Here is a 24,596-nt window from a genome sequence, read left to right as displayed (position 1 = left end):
CAAAGTTCCTGGTTTGCTAGTTAGTCCACGAAGTAGAACTAGGGTGACCACCTGGTTTTGGGGCAAATTTTGGACAGGACTGTAAAAAATTCAGGACAAAGGTTCAAAATTCAGGACAAACATTCAGGATGAAGGGTCAAAATGCAGGACAAAAAATCAAGAACAAACATCAGTTTTACAGACACACCCAAGAGAGGCCATGCCTCGCTATGTTATCAGTGCATTTATTTACTCTTTTTTTAACATAGCACTATTTATTCACTGTGGTCTTTTTTGTGATTGCCTCCTGGTATGCTACATTCAGGTGTCACATTAAGTCTTTGTTCAGTAGTAAATTAATGCCCTTCAACACTGTGTCAAGGCCATCACCCCTACCCAAATCTACACAATCTTTATTAAAGAAGAAGTAACAACATTTTGATTGTTTCTGAACATTTTAATACCCCTGGCAAACTGTTTGGGAAACATTAAGTTAATTAACTTTGTGTTAGTTTAAACAAATTGAACAAAAACATCTGGCTCACCCCAACCGCCCATGGACTTTCAACCTAAAAAACATGTAATGGGGCAGGGCAGATGGTGTGGGCGACAGCCTCACACCTAAGGTCAGGATGTGAGGTACCCACAACTTGTGTGTATTCTCACAGCACTAGAGTGTATGTCTGGAACTCTACATTTATCTCAGAACTGGAAGCCCGGACTACCAATCAAAGATAATAAAAGAGGAGGATGAAATCGAGATCAAATGGAAGATTGCTGCTAAGAACCAGATAAATAAGGGAGAGAAAAATAAGGTGGGACAAATCCTAAAATCAGACAAGATGGGTCAACCAAGATTATCGGAAGGAATTGGGTACCTGGGGAGTTGTCTCTGCAGGCAGGAGAGAAATAGAAGAGGCATTGTCAAGTAGTTGAACAAGCAGCACCCCCCCACTTGGCAAACTGTCTTCTGGTGCAATGGTTCTTTGTCAGTGCTTGTGAATGGGTGAGCAATGGCTAGACCCCTTGCAAGGTTGTGCAAGGCAATTGCCCTCTTTGTCCATGTCTTAAAATGGGTTTGAAATTGAGCAAAAGCCAAACTAGTGATCTGGGTTATCCCTAAGTGCCAAGTACACATAGAATCTTGAAAATCTTTGGAATGGAAATTGCACAAACAAAATGTAAGAATTTTAAAATGTAATTAGTGTTTCTGTAACTTATGGCACTGTTTTTCCCTTAAAATACAATTAGACCTCAGATTGAACTGGGAACCAGTTACCTTTTGATACCTAGTGATTAAGATCTACCATTCTCCCCCTGATTTGCAGGATGAAAATCTCGGCAGAGTGTCACGGTCCCTGCGAGCCCAGCTTGCTTTTTGGTCTTCTGCTTTCTGTAGTGGGCCACGTGGCACCGTTGAAGATGGTGTGCTTCCCTGATGACAGTATTCTTTTGCAAACCTTCCCTGATCATCTTTCTTTCCTTCTTCAGAGGTGCCACACATCTGATTTGGTCGCTGGGGCACCGTCAGGTAGCTTTTTGCACTCTAAAGCTACCCGTGACCGCAGGTGGATTAGGCCTTCTGGACCTAGAACACTATTATTCAGCTGCTCAGGTCCAGTGGGCGGCTCACTGTCTTTCTGCCCGTCCCCCTCCAAGAGATGGGGTTTAATCATAAAGACTTTTTAAGGAGGGCTTACTGCACTGCTCATTGTTTCCTACTGACCATTCTAGAGATCACAATCCGGGGTTTTCATGCACAGCTTTCTCTTGTCTTGCTAGAACCTGTAAACTCACTGACACGAAGAAAACCTCTGCTCCTGCACTACCTTTGCTAAGCCTTCCCACTCTCACAGGACGGCTGTGCTCGGAGCAACTCCATCAGTGGCATGCTGCAGGTGTCTTAAAATTGGGGGATTTGTTTCTGGACGGCAAACTACTAAATTTCCAAACCCTTGTGGCAGACTACCATATTCACCCCGGTCAACTCCTTACTTACAACCACCTTAAACAATCATTAAATGCCTTATTTCATGTCTGCCACCTAGCACTAACCCTACATGAGGTGTGCCAGAAGCTCTACACTATAGGGACTAGTGGCAAATTGATAGAATTGGTATACAGACCTTTCCTGCAACATTGAGACCACTCCAGGTCTTCTCGCCATACTACCTTGGTAATTGATGTGGCCAAACCTCTGCAAGATACAGACTGGACTAAAATACTGGACTTTCCCCACAAAGTATCCCACGGCTGTCATTTTAAGTACATTCATAGAACTTCCTTGGGGATGCATTCCGCCTGTTGCTTGCCATTGGCTTTGTGGTTAGTAACTGTTTTGCTTTACTTTTGACTGAGCCAAAATACACACACTGAAAGGAGTTGAAAAGATTCTCTGGAATGCACTTCTTAATCTGAAGGAGACATTTATTATAGCTTTTCGCAACACTGAAGTAAGACCATGTACAAAGAATTTTCAACCTATAAACAGCAAATATGTATATATTCATACACACTGCAAAGCAACTAATTCATAACAATGCATGACTGTAGGGCCTGTCAGGTGCTTAATCTTTCTCCTGCCAGCAAGCCGATGACCCCGTCCGACTGTGAGGGAGACAGATCTCTACCCTCACACGAATTATATATCAGGCATTCGACGTCTAAGGTCCTGATTGAGGTCTGTAGGAAGTTGGCTCTGTATATACCAAAGTGAGAGATAGTGTGCACAGAGTCCAAGGGTTCCCCTTAGAGGTTGATAGTGGCAAAATTAGATAAAACTAATGCTCTATTTTGTGGTAGTGTGGTCGAGCAATTGGCTTATCAGAGGGTAGTGATAAGCATTTGTTGTACACACACAGGCAATACATGAGGACACACACTCAAAGACTTAACTCCAGGCCAATAGGTTTTTATATAGAAAAATATTATTTTCTTAATTTATTTTAGAACCACAAGATTCAGAATTTAGCTAAGTACATAAATTGTAAGTTACTTGACCCAGGTAAGTATGGAACTTCGAATTAAAACAGTAATGTGTACAGTTTTGGCAAAAATGGCAATAAGCTATTTTAAAAGTGGACACTGCAAAAACCAACAGTTCCTGGGGGAGTTAAGTGATAGTTAGTTTCTCAGGTAAGTAAAGCACTTACAAGTTCAGTTTCCTGGGCCCACCGTTGGGGGTTCAGTTCAACCCCAAACACTCAGCACCAGCACCACAGAGCCGGTCAGGTGCAGAGATCAAAGTAGGGCCCAAATAGCATAGAACAGGGGTGCTCTGGTTCCAGTCTGCTAGCAGGTAAGTACCTGCGTCCTCGGGGAGCAGACCAGGGGGGTTTTGTAGAGCACTGGGGGGAGGCGGGTCACAAACCGGCATACAAAATACACTCTCAGCGGCACAGGGGTGGCCGGGTGCACTGTGCAAAGTAGGTGTCGGGTTGTAGATAGGAATCAATGGAGGGACCCGGGGGTCCCTCTGGCGATGCAGGCAGGGCACAGGGATGCTTCTCGGGCCAGCCACTGACTGGGCAAGGAGGGGGGCCGCCTGTTGGTCACTCATGCACTGGTAGTTGGTTCTTCTCGGGCCTGGGGGCTGCGGGTGCAGTGCTTCTTCCAAGCATTGGGTTCCTTTGTTACCAGGCAGTTGCGGTCAGGGGGTGCCTCTGTATCCTCTCTGCAGGCGTTGCTGTGCGGGTGCAGGGAGGTCATCTCAGGGTGTCCACATTGTGAGAGTCGCCTGGGGGTCTTCTGTGCAGGGCTGGTTCTTCTGGACACGAGCCAGGGGCATCGGGTACAGAGTGTTGGGGACTCACGCTTCCTTAGTGAGGCTGGAGCTCCTTTAAAGATGGTTTCTTTATTGTTGTGTCTTGGTTTCTTGGACAGAGCCGCTGTCCACAGGAGTTTCTTGGTCCTTTGGGTGCAGGGCAGTCCTCTCAGTCATCAGAGGTCGACGGTCCCGCTGGATGCGTCGCTGTTCAGGTTCTTTGAGTCTGGTGACTGGCCAGTAGGGCTGGGGCCAAGTCAGTTGTCGTCTCAGTCGTATCCACGGGGCTTTCAGGTCAGCAGTCCTTCTTCTTATTTGCAGGTTGCAGGAATCTGGTTTCCTGGGTTCAGGGTCGCCCCTAAATAAGGGGTGTGTTTATGTCTGGGGGCAGTAGCCAATGGCTACTGTCCTTGAGGGTGGCTACACCCTCTTCGTGCCTCCTCCCTGAGGGCAGGGGGGCAAATCCCTAATCCTATTGGGGGGAATCCTCCAAAGCAAGATGGAGGATTTCCTAAGGCAGGGATCACCTCAGCTCAGGACACCTTACGGGCTGTCCTGGCTGGAGGGTGACTCCTTGTTTTTCTCATTATCTCCTCTGGTCTTGAGGCCAAAAGTTGGGGCTGTGTCCGGGGGGGGCGGGCATCTCCACTAGCTGGAGTGCCCTGGGGCATTGTAACACATAGCCTGAGCCTTTGAGGCTCACTACTAGGTGTTACAGTTCCTGTAGTGGGGAGGTGTGAAGCATCTCCACCCAGTGCAGGCTTTGTTTCTGGCCCTAGAGAGCACAAAGGCTCTCACCCCAAGGGGTCAGCAACTCACCTCTCAGTGGCAGGCTGGCACAGACCAGTCAGTCCTGCACTGAAGGATTGGGTAAAATACAGGGGACATCTCTAAGATGCCCTCTGTGTGCATTTTTTTATAAATCCAGCACTGGCATCAGTGTGGGTTTATTATTCTGAGACTTTTGGTACCAAACTTCCCAGTATTCAGAGTAGCCACTATGGAGCTGTGGAGTTCGTTTTGACAAACTCCCAAACCATATACTTAATATGGCCACACTGTACTTACAATGTCTAAGAATGGACTTAGACACTGTAGGGGCATATGGCTTATGCAGCTATGCCCTCAACTGTGGTATTGTGCACTCTGCCTTAGGGCTTTAAGGCCTGCTAGAGGGGTGAATTACCTATTCCACAGGCAGTATTTTGTGTGCATGGCATCCTGGGGGGGATGCCATGTCAACTTTGCCTTTTTCTCCCCACCAACACACACAATCTGCAATGGCAGTGTGCATGTGTTAGGTGAGGGGTCCCTCAGGGTGGCACAACACATGCTGTAGCCCATAGGGACCTTCCCTGGTCACAGGGCCAATGGTACCACTGATACCTTTTACAAGAGACTTATCTGTGTGCCAGGGGTGTGCCAATTGTGGAAACAATGGTAAATTTTTAGTGAAAGAACACTGGTGCTGGGGCCTAGTTAGCAGGGTCCCAGCACACTTCTCAGTCAAGACAGCATCATTATCTGGCAAAAAGTGTGGGGGGGTAACTGCAACAAGGGCCATTTTCCTACAAGGTCTCTGAATCTCCCACTGCTGATCACTAATGTGACGGTGGACGGCTAAGCCAAGTGCAAAGTGGTGAGACACGAAGTCAGTGGTCAAAATACAAATATCATTACATTCTGCCTTTTGTCCAATGACTTGTGTAGCCTATAGGTTTAAAATCAACTTTTTTCGGTTTAAACAAATGACGGAGGAGCTTTCTGGAAAAGCCCTTCCCGCTGTGCTAGAAGTAATAAAAAATGCTGGCTATTTTAGGTCAGCTTTGAAAGAAACACGTCAGGACTGGGCCAAAATCCAGAGGTGTCTTTCCCAAAACCAAACCGTTCCCTGCTGTACCATAAATATTAGCCTAGTACATCCTTGTCTCGCTAACTTACTCATCCACCTTATCCTCTTAGACCTCTCGGCTGCCTTCGACACCGTCTGTCACCACACCCACCGCACACGCCTCCACGACACAGGGATCCGCCACAAAGCCCTGGACTGGATCACATCCTTCCTCTCCGGCAGAACCCAGAGAGTCCACCTCCCTCCCTTCTCTCTGAAGCAACAAAGACCATCTGCGGCGTTCCCCACGGATCCTCGCTCAGCCCAACCCTTTTTAACATCTACATGGCATCGCTCGCCATCATGGTCCGATCCCACAACCTCAACATCATCTCCTACGCCAACGACACCCTACTGATCCTCTCACTCACCAAGGACCCCGCAACCGCCAAAACCAACCTCCACGACGGCATAAAGGTCATCGCCAACTGGATGGAGAGGAGCCGCCTAAAACTGAACTCAGGAAAGACGGAGGTCATCATCCTCGGCTCCAACCGCTCCTCATGGGACGACTCCTGGTGGCCAGCCGCCCTTGGAACCGCACCAGCGCCCACCAACCACGCATGCAACTTAGGTTTCATCCTAGACTCAGCGCTCACCAGACCCAGCAAGTCAACACCATTTCATCTTCCTGCTTTAACACCCTTCGCATGCTCCCCAAGATCTTCAGATGGATCCCCACCGAAACAAGGACGATCACCCATGCCCTCGTCAGCAGCAGACTGGACTACGGCATCGCACTCTACGCTGGAACCACGACCAAGCTCTAGAAAAAACTGCAGCATATACAGAATGCCTCCGCATGCCTCATCCTCGACATCCCACGCCGCAACCACATCTCAGCCCACCTGAGAGACCTACACTGGCTCCCTGTCAACAAGAGGATCACCTTTAAACTCCTCATCCACGCTCACAAAGCACTCCACAACTCTGGCCTTGCCTACCTCAACGAGCGCCTCTCCTTCCACACTCCCAACCGTCAACTCCGCTCCGCCAACCTCGCTCTCACCACCGTCCCTCGCATCCACTGAACTACAGCCAGCGGCAGATCTTTCTCCTACCTTGCTGGCAAGACCTGAAACTCCCTCCCCGTCCACCTACGACAGACCCAGGATCTGCTGACCTTCAGGAAACTCCTCAAGACCTGGCTGTTCAAGCAGTAGCACTTCTTTCCCCTCTCCCCCACCCCTTGGCACCTTGAGACTCTAGCGGGTGAGTAGCGTGCTTTACAAATGATTGATTGGTTGATTATGTCCTAGCTCTTCGGTGAGAAAAATAACATGCAGATTAGAAAACACGTTGCATAACATGTTTTGTACGGAAAACTACTCGTACCTTTAATGTGGCAGTGAAGCTAAGGCTAAGCTGAATACAGAATGGAGTCTGTAACTGGTGATCACTAATGTGACGGTGGACGGCTAAGCCAAGTGCAAAGTGGTGAGACACGAAGTCAGTGGTCAAAATACAAATATCATTACATTCTGCCTTTTGACCAATGACTTGTGTAGCCTATAGGTTTAAAATCAACTTTTTTCGGTCTAAACATTGCAAGCAAATTAGGAATACATTGTACACAGCAACATGATGATATATTTAAGAGCTAATACTACAAAAATTCCACACAAAACTTTGCACGATTGTCCAAAATCAGGTAACCAGTGAAACAACCAGTTCCACCATCCCTGATTCATATCCTGTTTTATCCCTTTCACTAATGTATGTAGTGTATCAATGTGGGCCTGGATAGATTTAGAGTGGTCAGAAAGGTTAAAACAACACATGACTTCAAAATCAGAACAGCCATGATCATGTTTTAGCAAAAGGTAGTCTATAGCAGCCCTGGTTTGAAGCAATAGAAGTATGGTTAATGTTTTTAACTATGAGACATGCTAGCTTATTAATTACCCTAGTATTGTATACAGCTAAACCATGCACGCCTACAATAGAAAGACGTAAGCTTAGATACTCTGATTGGGATAATAATTGAATATCTGAGTCGCAATTTTCATCTAGCTGCATAGTGTCTCTAGGATGTTAGCTGGAATGTAGGTAAAAATAAGGTTCCCACACGAGAACAGCCAGCCAAATTGCAACTTGACATGTTTAATGTGACTGCCAGTAGTCACTAGATGATGACAAGCCATGTGATTTGACATATTTTTGCAATGTCTGTCCGTTCGGTAAAAGCACAAAACTCTGTGTTCCCACGTTAAGTTTTGAGAGGTCGATGTTTTCTTTTTTAAACACAATTGAATGCATTTTCCGATGTCACAAGAATTACAAGACATGTAGTAACACACATCACCAGTAGTAATGTTGTAGGTAATTATCTGAGTGAGATTGTCCCACTTTTCATTGATTGTTTCCTGATAGTCCCTGCAATACTCATAGGGACTGAAGTGGATTTCCACGTCATGTTCTTACACATCTTTATCCTGTTAGTGGCATTGGAAATTTCTAACAAGATGATTGTTGGTGTTGGTATTGCTATCAAACATGTTGACAAAACATCCATAGTGCTTTTCATGGCACTCATACAAAAGTCGGATCTGTTGAGCACAGTCTGCGCCAAATGAATCCAAATGTTGTCATTCAGGTGCAGCAAAGGTGTTGTGCGATGTGGCCCATCAATTACCATTATTCCTTCAGATAATTTTTGCTATTGAGCTTTCATTAAGCCATTCATTTTCTCAGTCAGTCCTGAGGCCTATGGATAATAAGGAATATGATATATCCACTATTGTGCTGAGGACAGTAGTCTTGCACCAATTTGCCTTTGAAGTGTGACCCATTGTTACTCTGGACCTGGAGTGGTACTCCATAGTATAACATTAACAAGTTCAAAGTTCTGGTAGTATTGTGCTGAGTAGCACGTTTGCAAGGGACATCAATTAGGTACCCAGAGTAAGCGTCCACTACAGTGCAGGCATATTGACACCCACGACTAATTGGTAGTGGTCCAAAGTCATCAATTTGTCATATCTGTCCTGGTAACGTTCCTCTCCCCAATTGACCTTTGACAGTTTGTGCGACAGAGCTCTGTTGCGTGTGCTGACAATATTGCAAAATTGCAGTTTTTATCAAGTCTAGGGGAATGTGCATCCCTCTCTGCCCACCTGTAAGTGGCTTTTTGTCTCAGATGTCTACATTTTTGGTGTGCCCATTTAGGTATCCGCACCAAGTCAGAATCTGGTATTGCCACTTCTGTCTCTGAAATGTTGGCTTTGTCGTCTGCAAGGGAATTAAACCAGCATTCTAGTGAGTCAGTGGGACAATGAGCATCCACGTGATACACTGTGACTTTACTCTGTTCTAACATTTCCCAAATTTCCTGCTACAACTCTTTGCCCCACACATCCTTTGAGTGGATAGACCAGTTATGTGCATGACATGTGGGAAGCCAAGTGGCTAACCCATTAGCAGTGGACCAAGAATCAGTGTAAATATGACAAGGCCCAGGCAGATCTTGCTTTAGAGCCTGATACACAGCATACAGCTCCGCATATTGGCTACTTTTACCTTCTCCTGTGGTGGTCAGTAACTTTTTGGTAACTGCATTGTATGACACTGCTTTCCAATGTCTTTTGGTACCCACGAATTTGGATGAACAATCAGTGACCCATACATATTTCCTATCCTCAAGGGACAAGGATTCAAATGGTGCACACCATCTCACTGGTGACTCTTTTACCTGTGGTACCTCCTGCACCCTCTCCTCATGCTGTATGTGGACTTGTGACACCTGTTCATGTAAGCCTGCAGTGCCTGACGGTCCTACTCGAGCCATGTCTTGTATGTACCATTTCCAGCGTATGATACTAGCCTCTTGTGCATGTCCTACACGGTGAGCTTTAGGTGAACTCATCACCCACTGCATAATTGGTATTTCAGGTCTCATTATTCTATTATGACCTAGTGTTATTTGCTCAGTATCCACTAGAAACCAATAACAGGCCAAAAGCTGTTTTTTCAAAAGGAGTATATTGCTCCCCAGAGTCAGGTAATTTTCTAGTCCAGAACCCCAGGGGCACCCTCGTCCTTCCCTGTTTCTGCCACATACTCCAATTTGCAAATTGTCCCTGGACAGTTATATGTAACTCAATGTCTCCCTCCTGCACTGGCCACAAATCTAAAGCCTGTTGAATTGCTTCCTTTGCCAGATCTAAAGCACACTGCTGCTCTTCACCCCATTCAAACTCATTTTTCTTCCTTGTCACTTTGTACAGAAGGGCCAAGATCTGACTCAAATGAGGGATGTGCTGTCTCCAAAAACCAAACAATCCAATAAATCTCTATGTCTCCTGCTTAGTGCAGGGTGTGGCAAACTCGAGAATCTTTTGCTTTGCCTGTGGTAACAAATCTCTGTGTCCCTGATTCCACTGAATGCCTAGAAACTTAACATTTTGAGATGGTCCTTGTGTTTACACCCCTTACTCTGCAAGAGTTCCACCACTCTCTCCAACTGAATCTGCACTTGTTCTTCTGTCTCTCCCTGAATCATCACATCATGAATGTAATGGGTCAATTGCACACCTGGAATGACAGATACTTCATCCAGGTGCTCTGCCACCTGCCAGTGATATATAGTGGGACTATGTATGTACCCCTGAGGTAAAGATAACATTTTGAATTGCCTTCCGCAGTGGGAGAATGAAAATTGCTCTTGACATTCTGGCACCGAGGGTATAGAGAAGAACGCGTTGGCAATGTCTTTGGTAGCATACCATGTCCCTGCATGTTTATGTATTCGTTCAATCAAAGTGATGGTGTCTGGGACCGCAGCTGTCAAAAGGGGTGTATGTTTATTCAGCTCGCAGTAATCAACTGTCATTCTGTAGTGCCCGTCAGGTCATTTAACCGGCCTGAAGGGATTGTTCCATTCAGTAGTAGTTGGAGCTATTACACCAGCCTCAATCATGTCTTTTATAGTTTCACTTATTTTATCATGCCCACCAGGAATGCAGTACTGTTTCAAATGAATTACTTTATTTGCCAGGGGGAACCTTCACTGGTAGAATTTTTAAACAACCCACTCTCATGGTTGCCACTGAAATGTATCTTTTTGTTCAAAACTGATAACAACCATCATCCAAATACAAAGTCATTCCTTTCAAAATGTCAATTTCCAGTATGTATTCCAAAAGAGGCACAATCAGCACAGTATATTCTCTTCTCGCTGTTCTCCCTATTTTCATTTGTACTGTGGTTTGTACAGCGGGGTCTGCCTTCCCCCCCAACCGTGTGATGGTGTAATGCGGTCCGTTAAACTTCCTAGGGTTTCCATAATCAGAGGCCTCTGCTCCGGTGTCAACTAAGGCTCAAACTTTTTGCACATTTTTGTGTTTCCAATGTATTTCTAAATCAACATGAGGTCTGTTATCTTTGACGAGCCCAACTTTGTACCGGAGCTTGGCCAGTTTCCTAGTCTGATTTAAACCTGCCAACTTTTGCCCAAGCGAGGTCTGGATATATGCTTTAATATTTGCGAGCAGGCTCACCCCCATCTCTGGTCTCAAAAGTTAACCAGTCACTGTCGAGGTTTTCCTCTCTCGCTTGTGAGGAAACATTTTTCTCCCTTTCTTTTCCTTCCCCTGATATCTGTGACTGGCTCTGCGTTTCACGGTTGTTATCTTGCTTGTTTACCTTTCTGCTGCTTTCCTTTCAATCTAACCCTCTTTTACTGTACATTTCCCACAAGCTTTTGGTATCTATCCCATCAATCTGTTCTTTTTTGATAGCATCTTTTAGTAGCGTCATAAATATGTCTTTCTTGGACACTCTGTTGTTATCTGTGCGCCGTCAGACCTTGAAGATCACTCAGGTTTATCCCATTGTCCTAAATCCCTTAACTCTCTGACAGCCTGTAGCACATCTTTTAAAGCCTGCCCTGTCTGATTAATTAAAGAGTCATGATCACTTATTTGTAGGCTGGTGGAGCAAGGCGAATAATTCAGTTGCACACTGAGACAGCAAGTGATCCATCCAATAGATGGTGTGCATTGTTCAGGAAAATGGCAGTTTTCATACTTTCCTCTTTAAGTGTTTTGCTTTACTTTTGACTGAGCCAAAATACACACACTGAAAGGAGTCGAAAAGATTCTCTGGAATGCATTTCTTAATCTGAAGAAGACATTTATTATAGCTTTTCTCAAGGCTTGTGAAGGAAAGCTTGAATAGCCAAATGTGTACTTTTAAAATGTGCAATAATGAAGTAAGACCATTTACAAAGAATCTTCAATTTCTAAACAGCAAATATTTACATGCAAGGATAGAAACACTTGTGTATATATATATATATATATATATATATATATATATATATATATATATATATTCATACACAATGCAAAGCAAATAATTAATATAAATGCAGCACTGTCAGATTCTTCATCCTTCTCCTGCCAGCAAGCCGATGACCCCATTTGACTGAGAGAAAGAGAGAACTCTACCCTCATGGGAAATATATATCAGGCATTCAACGTCTAAAATCCTGACTGAGGTCTCTGAATCTCCTACTATTGATTTGGGTCTCTTATATATTTTAAACAAATAAGGAAGGAGCTTTCTGAAAAAGCCCCTACCGCTGTGCAAGAAGTATTACAAAATGGTGGCTATTTTAGATCAGCTTTGAAAGAAACACATCGGGACTTGGCCAAAATCCTGATGTCTTTCCCAAAACCAAACCGTTCCCTGCTGTACCATAAACATCAATCTAGTACATCCTTATCTCGCTAACTAACTCCTCCACCTTATGTCCTAGCTCTTCAGTGAGAAAAAGAACACGCAGAATAGAAAACACGTTGTTTAATATGTTTTGTACTAAAAACTACTCATACCTTTAACGTGGCAGTGAAGCTAAGGCTAAGCTGAATACAAAATGGAGTCTGTAACTGGTGATCACTAATGTGACGGTGAACAGCTAAGCCATGTGCAAAGTGGTGCGACACGAAGTCAGTGGTCAAAATACAAATATCACTACAGTAACTCACAATTTGTTGCTTTCAATTTGCTGACTTTATTTGTTTTAGGCTATGCAGCCTGAGGTTGTCCCTTCCCTTGCCGAAACCTTATTTACAGTATCCTTCTGAGTGTTCCCTTTCTGTAAACAGTCCTGTAAATCTTGTTCTTATCTCATCACATTTGCTGTGCATTTAAAGAACAAGGTCAGATGTCAGGCTCTATCTTCGGTGGGACCTTACTGTTTACTTTTCTTTCGCCTACTTCAAAGTGAAAGGATTTATGCAACAATCTTGCTGGATACTGGGGTTAGGAAAGAGTTTTTTCTATCTCATGACAACATTTAAATAAACTTCAGAACATATCAGAATTAGGAGTACAAATGAAGCACATTTTTGTTCTGAACTGTGCTGGAAACAAATACCTTTAAATGATTAAAACAAATCATTCCATTAGGTGATGAGATTTCCTCACATCATCATCTGTGCACTGTATAGTTTAATTGAAAAACTGTATGAGTGTGCAATGCAATGGCCATTTAATCAAAAACGTGTTGTCTGTAATGGCAGTGTGTTACCACACCATGCAAAATCCACTCCACTCTGCACCACTCCACCATACTCTGCATCACTCCACTTTTCACCACTCCATGTCACTGCACTGTGGGCACTGCACACTTCACCATTCTGAACCACTCCACTCTGTGCCACTGGACTCTGATACTTCACACTACGCCTCACTACTCTACTCTATACCACTCTACTCTATGCCAATACACTTTACGCCTCTACACTACTGCTCTCTGCACCTCTTCACACTATATCAGTCCAGTCTAGGCAACACCAATCTAGTCCGCACAACTCCACTCTATGCCACTCTGCAACACTGCACTGTACACCACTGCACTCTATGCTAATACACTCTATGCTAGTGCACTTTACTCGCAGCACTCAACTCTATGCTCTGCACACTACATCAATACACTGTACATCACTCAAATATACTCTATACCACTGCACTCTACACCGCTTTACTCCATGCCATCATGCCACTGTATGCAACTCCACTCTACCCTGTACCTCTACCCTTTACGCCACTTCACTCTACTGTGAAACAATCTGCTTTATGCCACTGCACTCTGCACCACTGCATTCTATGCCAGTACACTCTACCCTACAACTCTCCACTCTGCCACTGCACTCTACACTGAAACAATCTACTCTATGCCACTTCACTCTACGATACTTGGCCCCACCGCACTCTAAACCACTGCAATATACTTCAATGCACTGTACGCCAATGCACGTCAAACAACTGCACTATATGTTGCTTCACTCTGACACTCTACTCTGCAACAGTGCACTGGCCGCCGCTATACCCTACACCACTCTACTCTGTTCTAGTGCATTATGCACCAATACACTCTATTCCACTGCACTCTACTGTACTCTGCATAACTCCACTCTGTCACTGCACTTTACAGCACTATACTCTGCACCACGCTACACTACTCGACTCTGCATCACTCTACGCCACTGCACTCTATGCCACCCGAGTGTACTCTGCACTCTATGCCACCCGAGTGTACTCTGCACTCTATGCCACTGCACAACTCTACTCCACTGCACTCTGCCACTTTATTGTATGCCACTCTACTCCACTGCACTCTGCCACTCTATGCCACTGCACTCTACGCTAATGCACTCTAAACAACTGCACTGCACACCACTACCCTTTACTCTGCACCACTGTGCTCTACGCCACTGCTCTCTGTACCACTCTACACAGCTGCACTGACACACTATTCTGCAACATTGCACTCTCCACCACTCTACTCTACACCACTATACTCTGTACTACTGCATTCTATGCCACTGCGCTCTACAGCACTATACTCTACACCACTCTATGCCATGCGAGTCTACTCTGCACTCTGCCACTGCACCACTATACACTACTACACTCTCTGCCACTCTGTTGTATGCCATTATACTCCACTGCACTCTCTGCCACTCTACTCTGCCCAATGCCACTCTGTGTCACTGCAGTCTACGCCAATGCACTCTAAACTGCACTGAACGCCACTGCCCTCTACTTTGCACTACTGTACTCTATGCCATTGCTCTCTGTGCCACTCTACCCCACTGCACTGACACTCTACTCTGCAACATTGCACTCTCTGCCACTGTACTCTACAGCACTCTACTCTGTACTGCTGCACTCTACGCCACTGCACTCTACAACACTATACTCTACTTTGCAGTGCACCACTGCACACTACTCCACTCTGCCCCACTCTATGCCATGCGAGCCTACTCTGCACTCAATGTCACTGCATCACTCTACATTATTGCACTCTCTGCCACTCTGTTGTTTGCCTCTCTACACCACTGCACTCCATGCCACTCTACTCTGCCCCAAGCCACTCTAAACCACTGCACTCTGCAACAATGCACTCTAAACAACTGTATTGTACCCACTGCACTCTACTCTGCACCAAAGTGCTCTACGCCACTGCTCCTATGCCACTGTACTCCACTGTACACCACAATGCCACTAACTTTTAGCCATGCTGAACAGCAGCCACTCTGGTGTATAACAAGGCTAAAGCACATTGGCAAAGCCAATAACTCTTGCGTACACAAGACCTATTGGCTTTGCCAATGTTTTTTAGTACTATGGGATACCAAGGTCCCAGAAAGAACTGTGAATGTGAACGTCCTTATTTTATACATGCATTACACAAATCATAACATAGGCTGATATAAAATGCGCAAATACATTTCGGTTAAATACAAAAAAAAGTCCTGTTAAAATACATATTTTAATAATATACAGTTTCTACCTGCTACTAACATTATTTTTATAACAGCCCAATAAAAGCACACACTCCACAGCTCACCTTGGAACACCCTTACAGTACTGCTCAAAAAGAAAATGTCTTTGACATTAGAAAGCTTCATGTGACTCCTTTGATTAAACCAATTCATGTTTCCAAGCCCCATTTCCATTTGCAGATTTACCAGTTGCGCAGAGTTGCATATCTTTAGGGAAGGAGACACCCTGTCAAGAAGGCCTTTCCTTTTCTGTCTGCCCCTCCATCAGAGCACAGGAGACTCCCTGCCTTTCAGTCCAGCTGTGGAAACTGATCTGTCCTAATTACATTTTGTCCTTTAGGTGAAAGGCTAAAATCATGGACAAATGCTGTCCCTTATGCCTTTCATCACGGACAACGGACAGCAGGGCGAAATTGTGGGAAGTCGGTAAAAATTACGGACAGGTGGTCACCCTAAGCAGAACCATGGGAAACTGAGTTTCGTTAATGTGAGAATCAAAAATAAAACAGAAGCCCGGGAGGCGTCCGATAGAGAGACCCTCATGTTGGTTCATTAAGGGAATACGAAGGCAAGAACAAAGCAAGGGATACACCATGACATGGAGAGATGAGGGAGAAGCAGGCATGAAAAGGGAGTTCAATGTGTTGACCTATTTCTGAATGCATCTTTAATCCAAAATCGCATTAAAGCCAGTGATGACGGGCAGGTGTTCCATATAATATATAAAACATAAAAAAGCTGTTTAGGAAATAGCGCGTTATGGCTACAAACAATAATGATGGACAGTTTATTGATATACATTAGTTACACATTTTCATATTTCATTATTCATATTTTAGTTTCCACCTTCTACCAACCCAGCATTATCAGCTGGTTTATTGTTTCGTACTACTTCAAAGTGCTGTTGGCGGAATGGCCGTCACACGTTACATGGGGTCTCCTGTATGGCGTGGTCCTTCCTCTTTCCAGGTCCTCAGAAAAATTTAAATTAGTTCTGGAAAAAGCTGAAGAGTGAATGCAAGTTTTGTTTCTGTGCGAGTAAAACTTTGATGGACAGGGCCACAATTTCATCACAGATGACTGTGGAGAGAACCCTGAGCTGCCTAAATTAACTTGAGGTGAAAAGGAAACCTGTTTCACAATGTCCAGAGTATAATCTTTCCTTCCAGGAACCCAAAGGTCTACTAAGAGTTCTCTAAAATTGATTCTCTTCCTATTGCAGAGTTGATCTGAGCTGCATGGCTATTTTCTTTGGCAAAATAATAATTATGTCTTGACGCTGGTTTAGAATAGTTAGTGTAGTTTAACTATCTCCTTGCTGCTGCTTAGGTGGATGGATGTTCAGGCAATGTCCGGCAGTGCCTTACTGTGCAGGTCTGTTTTATGAGTCCCTTTCTAATGAATATCCGGTAACTGGTAGTAGAGGTAAACTGCATCGGGGTTGGTTCATCTTGTTTATTATCACAAGTCTGCCTCCCCATGGCCTCAACAAGCTATTTTCTTGACACAGACGAGGGCCATTTGTTTGCCATTGTGGCTGTCTGCAAAAACTATTGTTAACAATTCTATGAAATATACAGTGTGGGCTTTGTCTCCACCCAGAGGAGTATTTCTCTCACTTCATGCTATCACATATTTAGTCTATCCTTCTTCCTCCTATGGAGTGCTTCCGTTGCAGTGCAAGGGACTATTTTACATCTTGAAAGGAATATCTTTCCTTACGTCATAGATGCATTCTGTACAGAAAGGAATACTTTTCTGTGTATTTTTTCTTTACAATACACTTTTTAAGAATGTTTAGTCGGGGCTCAAAATGCAAGCCAGGCTTGTTGGCTTTGGCATGCCAGTCCAGGACTACTGGGGTAATTGCAGCTGTAATGCAGCTCAGTAAGAAGTGAGAGAGGCAGCAGCTTTTATAGGATCTGTTTTTCTGTGATCTGGTGTCCCATAATAAAGCAGAATGCACTGGTCGTGAAACGTTACTGTAGCTGGCAGAGGAAGTACTAATCTTGCAGCTTCTGCCCTGGGAGAAGTTGTAATAGTCTCTGTCACATTACAGAGGTAGCCCTGTCTTAATTTGTTTCTCATGCTTGTAAGGCAGCATCTATGAATCAACTAAGAAGGCACACTCTGGAAAAATCAACAGTAATTGTTTACTGTGGAGTTGAATGTGATCAGAGGTCCTAACAAATCAGACAACTTCTGGCACCAGTAGCTCTGGCATAATCCACTGATAAATATTCCATGGTATGAGGCAAAAATCCCAAGATTATGAAAGTGTCGACAGACAAAATCAACCTCACACACTTTTGGAAGTTCCTCTGCTTTTACAACTTGAAAAGCAACCTCTGTTGCTTATTAAAAGACGATTTTTTAGGGGAATAAAAACTATTTATCTTATGAAATTGTATCTGCACTAAAGTGAGACTTTTTTTTCAAAACATTTTTAAAACTTTGTTTTACCAGTAGAGCTATGGGAAAGAATGCCCGCCTGTCAAGAAAAAGCTGACACCATTAATGCAATTAAAAAAAAAAAAACGACAAATGTTAATTTTTCTCTACCCATTGCTCATCAGCTTTATCAGTTAAGGGAACTTTGGATCAGATGTGTGCATTAGACCTCTTGATCGTCTTTACTTTCAGTAGGTATCTGAACTAGATGATTGTCCTGTGAGTCCTAGGATCATCTTAGCAATAGCAGCAAGTATCTGTCCTTGTTAAACGTAAGACTGCAATTGTAACTTCCCTTTTAAAGAAGCTCAATTTAAACTTTGGAATTATGAGTTTCTCTCACTCTGTTGTCAGATTGCCGTGGCTGGAAAACAGTGTAGAGAAAGTGATCTACACTCAAACTCAAATAGTTCTGGAAAAACACAACATTGTTGAGCAACCCTAGACTGGTATTAGACCAAGACAGACATGTTATGGGGACAGAGGTGGAGGACATCTAGGACAACATGCACACCACCTCAGATTTATGTGTTCTTCACTTTGGATAATGTTTGAGTTTTTGGTGGCTTTCTGCACTGGTGATTATTATTCCTTGAGAAACAATGTTGAGGACTTTAAATAAGCCACATGCTAGTTTACTTTATATATCCAAGCTATGGAGCCAATATGTGAATCATTTACATATGTCTAACCAGTCTCTTGTTTGACTGTGATGTTTTCTAGGGTTCAGCCCTATTTGCTCTTACCATTTAATGTCTATCTTTGAACCACTGCTCCATCTGATCTGCCACAAGGGCGAGGGCTTCCACTCCTCTGCTGATGATATCGAGATTGATCTACGGTTAGATGGGCCATCTGATCTTTTTGAAAGTAAACATTAATCTCGACAAAATTGCAGACTGACTCTAAAATGAATGCTTCGAAAACTGAAGTAATGCTAACAGGTATCAAACACATTTGCTTGTCACCTTCACTCTGCTTAGCGGCCCTATGAAGTTCACAAAACGGACTTTTTAAACAAGTAGATTTCATTTGGAGCACTAGCACGCGTTTGCATTTGCATAAACACTGCATAGGATATCTTTACATGAACACGTATGCTTCATTTGGAATTGCATATTAAGCCACTAGTTCTTCCCACAGACCGGTTTCAGGTTATTCAGTGAAGAAGTTTATATAGGTCATTTATGTTAACTTTAGTTTTGTTATTTATTACGCAACTCAAAATGTTTATTGAAGATAGAGAATTCTGGACAGGGAGGTAACAATGTGAGGCTGCCTCTATTTGAGGGAGTTTTTAATGGCACTTGGAACCTCGATTGGAAAACTTACCATTTTCTACCACTTGGCTACCTATTTTAATAACTGATGACATAATAGATCACATCATCATTGACCCGAACAATTACATCATTGAAGGTGTTCACACTCCAGAAATTCCTGTGCTCATCCTGTGGTACTATCCAGCATGCTCCGCGAGCAGCAAAGCGACCCTCCTTGCACAGGTGGCTGCAGATGCAGGTCATGCTAAACTCATGTGCCAACTCCTCTGCCCCAGAGCTGCTTGCCTCATCGCTTCTTCTGAATATACATGTTTTTCCAAACTAAGCATACAATGAATTTCCAATATTTTTGCATTGCATTACTCAAACCAGACGAATCACATCACACAACTACTCTTAATTTTGACATGGTTCAGTGTTTACTGCCATTGTCTACTCCTCCGGGCTGTGAGCGGGCCCTTCGTGAGATGGCCTGTGCATACGTTGCACCCACATTGCCCCAGCAATTTTTTGTATTCGCACTGAGGTTCGTGGCCCAGGTGAACTGCAAAATAGCTGGAGACACTTCAGCTTATCATGTAGTCAGATTTAGTTCATGTTTAAATTTTGGCTTCAAACCCAGTCAATGTGATATCCCCTATATTTTGGCTTTTTCATTTTCTCAAAGCTACCGAACAGATTTACACCAGATACATCCCAGAAAATAAGCTGGATCAACCCTATTGCATGATCCAAGCTAAATGCAAATCTGCTCTTTGGTTTTTGCTGTGACTTAGCAAAAGTTCCTTAGGGATTGCAACATTTGCGACACACTAAAAGCTACCCGGCTCCCTTGACCATTCTGCAGTGCCATTCTTATGTATGTTTACTGCTGATTTGTCAAACTGAGCCAGTGTTCCTATCCCTCAAAACTCCTGTCCTTATGGACTAACGACTTAGCTACATCTGCAGTTTGTATTGAGGACTCAGCAATATAAATCACTGAGAAAATTCGATCAGGAGCGTACTTGCCTTCTAAGATAGGATATTAACATGCTGATAAAAAATAAAAAAAAGCATTTCAAATTATCAGATAAAACTTCAATTGGAAGGTTGTTATTGTGGCAGTCAACTGTAAAACCCACTAAAATTCATCCTACTATGTATAGTTACTTAACCATAAGCCTCCACCTATGCTCATCTCCTTACCTCACACATGGCTTCACAGAGAATGTGCATACTGCATAAATAAGATATATGGGGCTAAATTTGGATTATCTGACCCAATTGACAAATATGATTTTTTCCCTCACCAGTATGTGGTGGGTTGTGGAGTCTGTGAACATTGCTTATGACCTGTGGCAAATTTTTTAAACATCAGCAGGCTAGATTTATTTCCATACAGGTTTTAAGGTCTGGCCTGACAGCGTAGCTGACACCAGACAGTTATGTGAGACTTACGAGAAGAGGGGATTTAGATCACAGAGGAGGTCAGCCAACTGGCCCTTGAAATCAGCCTGAGTAGCATAGCAAACAGCTCCAATTTTCCTCCTTCAGACAGAAAGGCAGTCCTTTGGGCAGCAGGGTAGTCCTTCTTCCTAATTTTCCACAGGTCCAGGATTCTACTGGTGAGAGGTTCAGAAGATCCCATTTTTATTTGTGGTGCCATACATTTTGTGGAGGAATTTTCTGACCTACCCCCAAAATACCTTTCCCTGGTCCTTGCTCCAAACTGTCTAGGGTGAAAACAGACAGAGCAGGACTGGTGTCAGGGCCCTTTGAAAAGTAATCAGGGCAGAGGGAAGCTCCCTCCCCAGCCATCCTTTCTAGAAAACCCTCTCTCTTCGCACTAAAGTGTTCTTTGTCTCACTGTCTTGAAGCAATATTCAACCTCCAACAACAGAGCCATTCACAGTCATGTGACCCAGGATGCTTGCAGAAAGGCACACTTGGCTGGGACAAGAAAATATCATCTTTCTCAAAGTGCATTTTCAAAATTGTAACATAAAATCTGACTTCACTATTAAAGAGTGGTTTAAATTACAATTTATTTGAGTGTAAACAGCATATTTCTGTCTGCTCCCAATCTGAAGTTATCACTTATTAAGTGCAATAAGACAACCCAGTGTTCATATGTGGGAGAGATAGCCTTACAACAGTGAAAAACAACATTAGGTGTTTTTCACTGCCAGGATATGTAAAAACCTAACACACATCCAGCTTTTTAAATACTATGCACCCGTCTATAGGGCTGGTTAGAACCTACCTTAGAGTGACATACTTATTAAAACGGAAGGTTTAAGCCTGGCAGACGATTTATTTTACCAGGGAGAAATGGCATTTAAAAACTCTACTACAGGCTGCAGTGGAAGTCTCAAGATACGTTTTACAGAGCTACTTTAGTGGGTAGAACAATGAGTGCTGCTGCCCACTAGTAGCATGCAAATTACAGGACCTGGGTACAGGTAGTACCATTTACTAGGGTCATGCACGTAAATTAATTGTGCCAATTAAGTGTAGGCTCATTTTACCATGTTATAAGACTAGAGCACAAGAACGTTAGCAATGGTTTGCAGGGGTAATATTCACAGAGTCCTATTGCCAAAAAAACAAGTTCAGCAAAAATTAAGGAGTGATGGCAAAAGAAATTTGGGGAAATAAAAGGCCAAGAACTGTTGTCTAATACACATTAATTCACATGTTATCTACTTGTAATGCTTCACGTTACAAGACAACATTCCTATAAAGCCAGACCTACTGACATTGTCAATGCTTGTTAGAGTCTTTAACTTGCTAATTGTACTGGCTATCACTGTAGAATGCTTCACAAACAACCCTAGGTGAATGTGTACCTTTTTGAAATGTTTGTCCCTCTTAAACTCATTGGAACCTGAGTATACAATTGTTACGAAAAACATTGATTCTCATTTGTGTCATTCATCTCCAAATCGTGATTCATCAACAATAATTACTGGTCTCAATTAATTCATATAATTGTAGCCCATTCCCTATCATGGAGCTGACCAGAAAGCTCAGGCTTTGCTGAATCTTCAGGCTGGTGCAATTGGGCACTGCAGAGTCTCTACAGGTAGATTATCTCAATATGGTACGTTGTCAATCTGCGGAGGATTACTAATTAGCAGGTGACTCCCCAGCTTGGGAGTCTAACGATTGCAGTTTTTGGTTCTCCGTGCCACCAGGGGTTTATACCCGTGAGTGAGTACATTTGGTTTTATTTCACTAGGTATGATTTTGAAACATTCCTATTTCAGTTAGGATCAGCAAGTAAGGGCTCACTGCCGTCATAGAGGACGTCCCAGCATTTCTCAGTCCTGATGAGACCCAGTAACTATTCAGTGGGTCAAAATGTTGACGACAACACCATACCAACAAGCATTTGTAATGCAACTGGTCTCGCATTTGCTTGAGTTCGAGCTATTCCCGTTTTAAACTCCTAACCAAACTTTTCTTGCCACATAAACTGAAAAGTTAAACAATTTCAAATAAGCGAGCCCTCAGCCCCAGTGAAGCGTGACGGAAAAACATAAAAGGAAACAGAAGTTTGCTTGCTGTGAAACCTATTGGCAAAAGTGCAATTAGCCATGTAACCGGCAAAAGTGCAGTTAGCCATGTAACAGGGTCGATGTCATGCAAAGCGCATAACTACTGCACAGCGAGATCGAGCTGCCTGAGAAATAAAGAGAAAAAGTAGTCAAGAAACCATATGGAAAACATGGAGCCTTGAATGTTTTCAGTAGTTGGTCAGTGCGCACGAGGAGGGCTAAACACTTGAAAAGGCATGACGTATGCATGCCTTTCACAAATGAAATGAAGCAAATTGTAAAAGGCAAGCCCATGAACCAACTAAACTGATGGGCATGACATGGGCATGGTTACAAGCCTATAGAGAGATTACACCAGGGACAGAGCACTTTGCCCGTTCGACCGTAAAAAGTAAAACAAAGGCCTGAACTTTGTACGAGGCAAAGGTGAGCAAGGCCCATGGAGTTGAGTTTACTCAGAGTTGTTTGTTGCTGAAGCACACCCTTTGTCATTGTCAATGTCTTTACTTTGTATTTTGGGGTGCTGTGGTTTCTGTTCACCTGAGACACATTGAAGTTTAACATTCATATTCTACTGTCTATTTATAAACTTGATTTTTTCGTGAAAGGAATGAATGTTTAATATATTACATTATGAGACCAGTAATTATTGTTGATGAATCATGATTTGAATATGAATGACACCGATGAGAACCAATGTTTTCCATGATAACCTTTTCAAACTAGGCTTCAATTGTGAGTCATCCAAAATCCAAAAAGCTCATTTTCAGTGGAGAAAAGGGACTTTAATTATAACTAACTTCCAAAGCTTGAACTTAAGTGGATATGTTCGACAACGTTATTACAAGTGATACAAAAACATATTTCTCAAAGAGTGGTGTATGTAACCATGTCTGCATTACGGAACTTTCATTGTCTTCTGCGGTTTATTTAGTGGCAAAGCTTTACGTTTTACATATTTATATAAAAGTTAAAGATCCTTGCGCTATTTTACGACCCAAGATTGCTTGTTTAATTTTAGGTGAGCGGGGATTTAACAAGCAGGTTTTTTTTGTACAAATGTGCCCAGTGTGCCTACATTTTTAAAGTCTTCTTTCGAAGACCTGCTACAATCAAATGTAATTCCATAATGCAGTCACTTGTCACATTAAGGTCAGCGATTGATGTTAATGACCTTTTTCGTCCATTTCAGGTGAAATACTTTGGCCGTGATCCGACAGATGGCAGGATGAGACTTTCACGCAAAGTGCTTCAATCTCCAGCCGCAACTGTTGTTAAAACCTTAACAGACAGGAACAGTATTGTACTGGGAAGCACCAGCCCTGTAACTGACACTTCCTCCTTTTCTGGAACAGTAGACTAGGAGAACTTCGATTATTTCAAATGGATGCACATCACTTACAACAGGCTGCCATCATAATGTTTGTTGTATATTATGTAGATATATTTTAATGTGTATAAAAAAATCAATATTTTCATCTATGCACTTGTCTCGTGTTTTACACTGGTCTACCAAAGGATTCCTCTATCTTGGATTTGTAAATAATAATGTGCATCTCCTTCACACTTGCAGTATTTTTTTCATCAAGTTCAGGTTCCTTTCCATAATTAATGTTTCCAGTTTCTTTCCTTCCAAGGCCGCTAAGTTGCACTAGACCAGGAACACTTGTTAACAGTGTCAAAACCTGAGTTGATTTTAACAAGAGGTTTTTGGTCCTCTCTGGAGCGTACTATGTATCATATTTCTATGTATTGCATTTGTTTTTTCTATCTTAGTTCCCGTTTTTTTGCAGAGTATGTCTATCTCTATCCGACTTTTTTATCAACATGCATTTTTGTTATTATTGTTATATCCCGTCTGTTTCTTTTCCCAAGCACAGCACCTAGACAATC

The 24,596-nt window shown here is 43.1% G+C and overlaps 1 protein-coding gene across 1 annotated transcript in view; it reads left to right on the top strand.

Moving 5' to 3' along the window:
• The window catches only part of PNPT1 (polyribonucleotide nucleotidyltransferase 1), a 357,765-nt gene extending 333,580 nt beyond the window's left edge, over positions 1-24,185 (top strand). Inside the window, exon 28 of the mRNA XM_069234364.1 lies at positions 23,896-24,185. Within this exon, the coding sequence (XP_069090465.1) occupies positions 23,896-24,066 (171 nt within the window). The 3' untranslated portion in view covers positions 24,067-24,185. The remainder of the gene's footprint in view (positions 1-23,895) is intronic.
• Positions 24,186-24,596: the final 411 nt, after the last annotated feature.

The sequence above is a fragment of the Pleurodeles waltl genome, chromosome 5 (genome assembly GCF_031143425.1).
Source record: "Pleurodeles waltl isolate 20211129_DDA chromosome 5, aPleWal1.hap1.20221129, whole genome shotgun sequence".
Classification (NCBI taxonomy): Eukaryota; Metazoa; Chordata; class Amphibia; order Caudata; family Salamandridae; genus Pleurodeles; species Pleurodeles waltl.
This window is presented reverse-complemented; position numbering and strand designations above follow the sequence as displayed.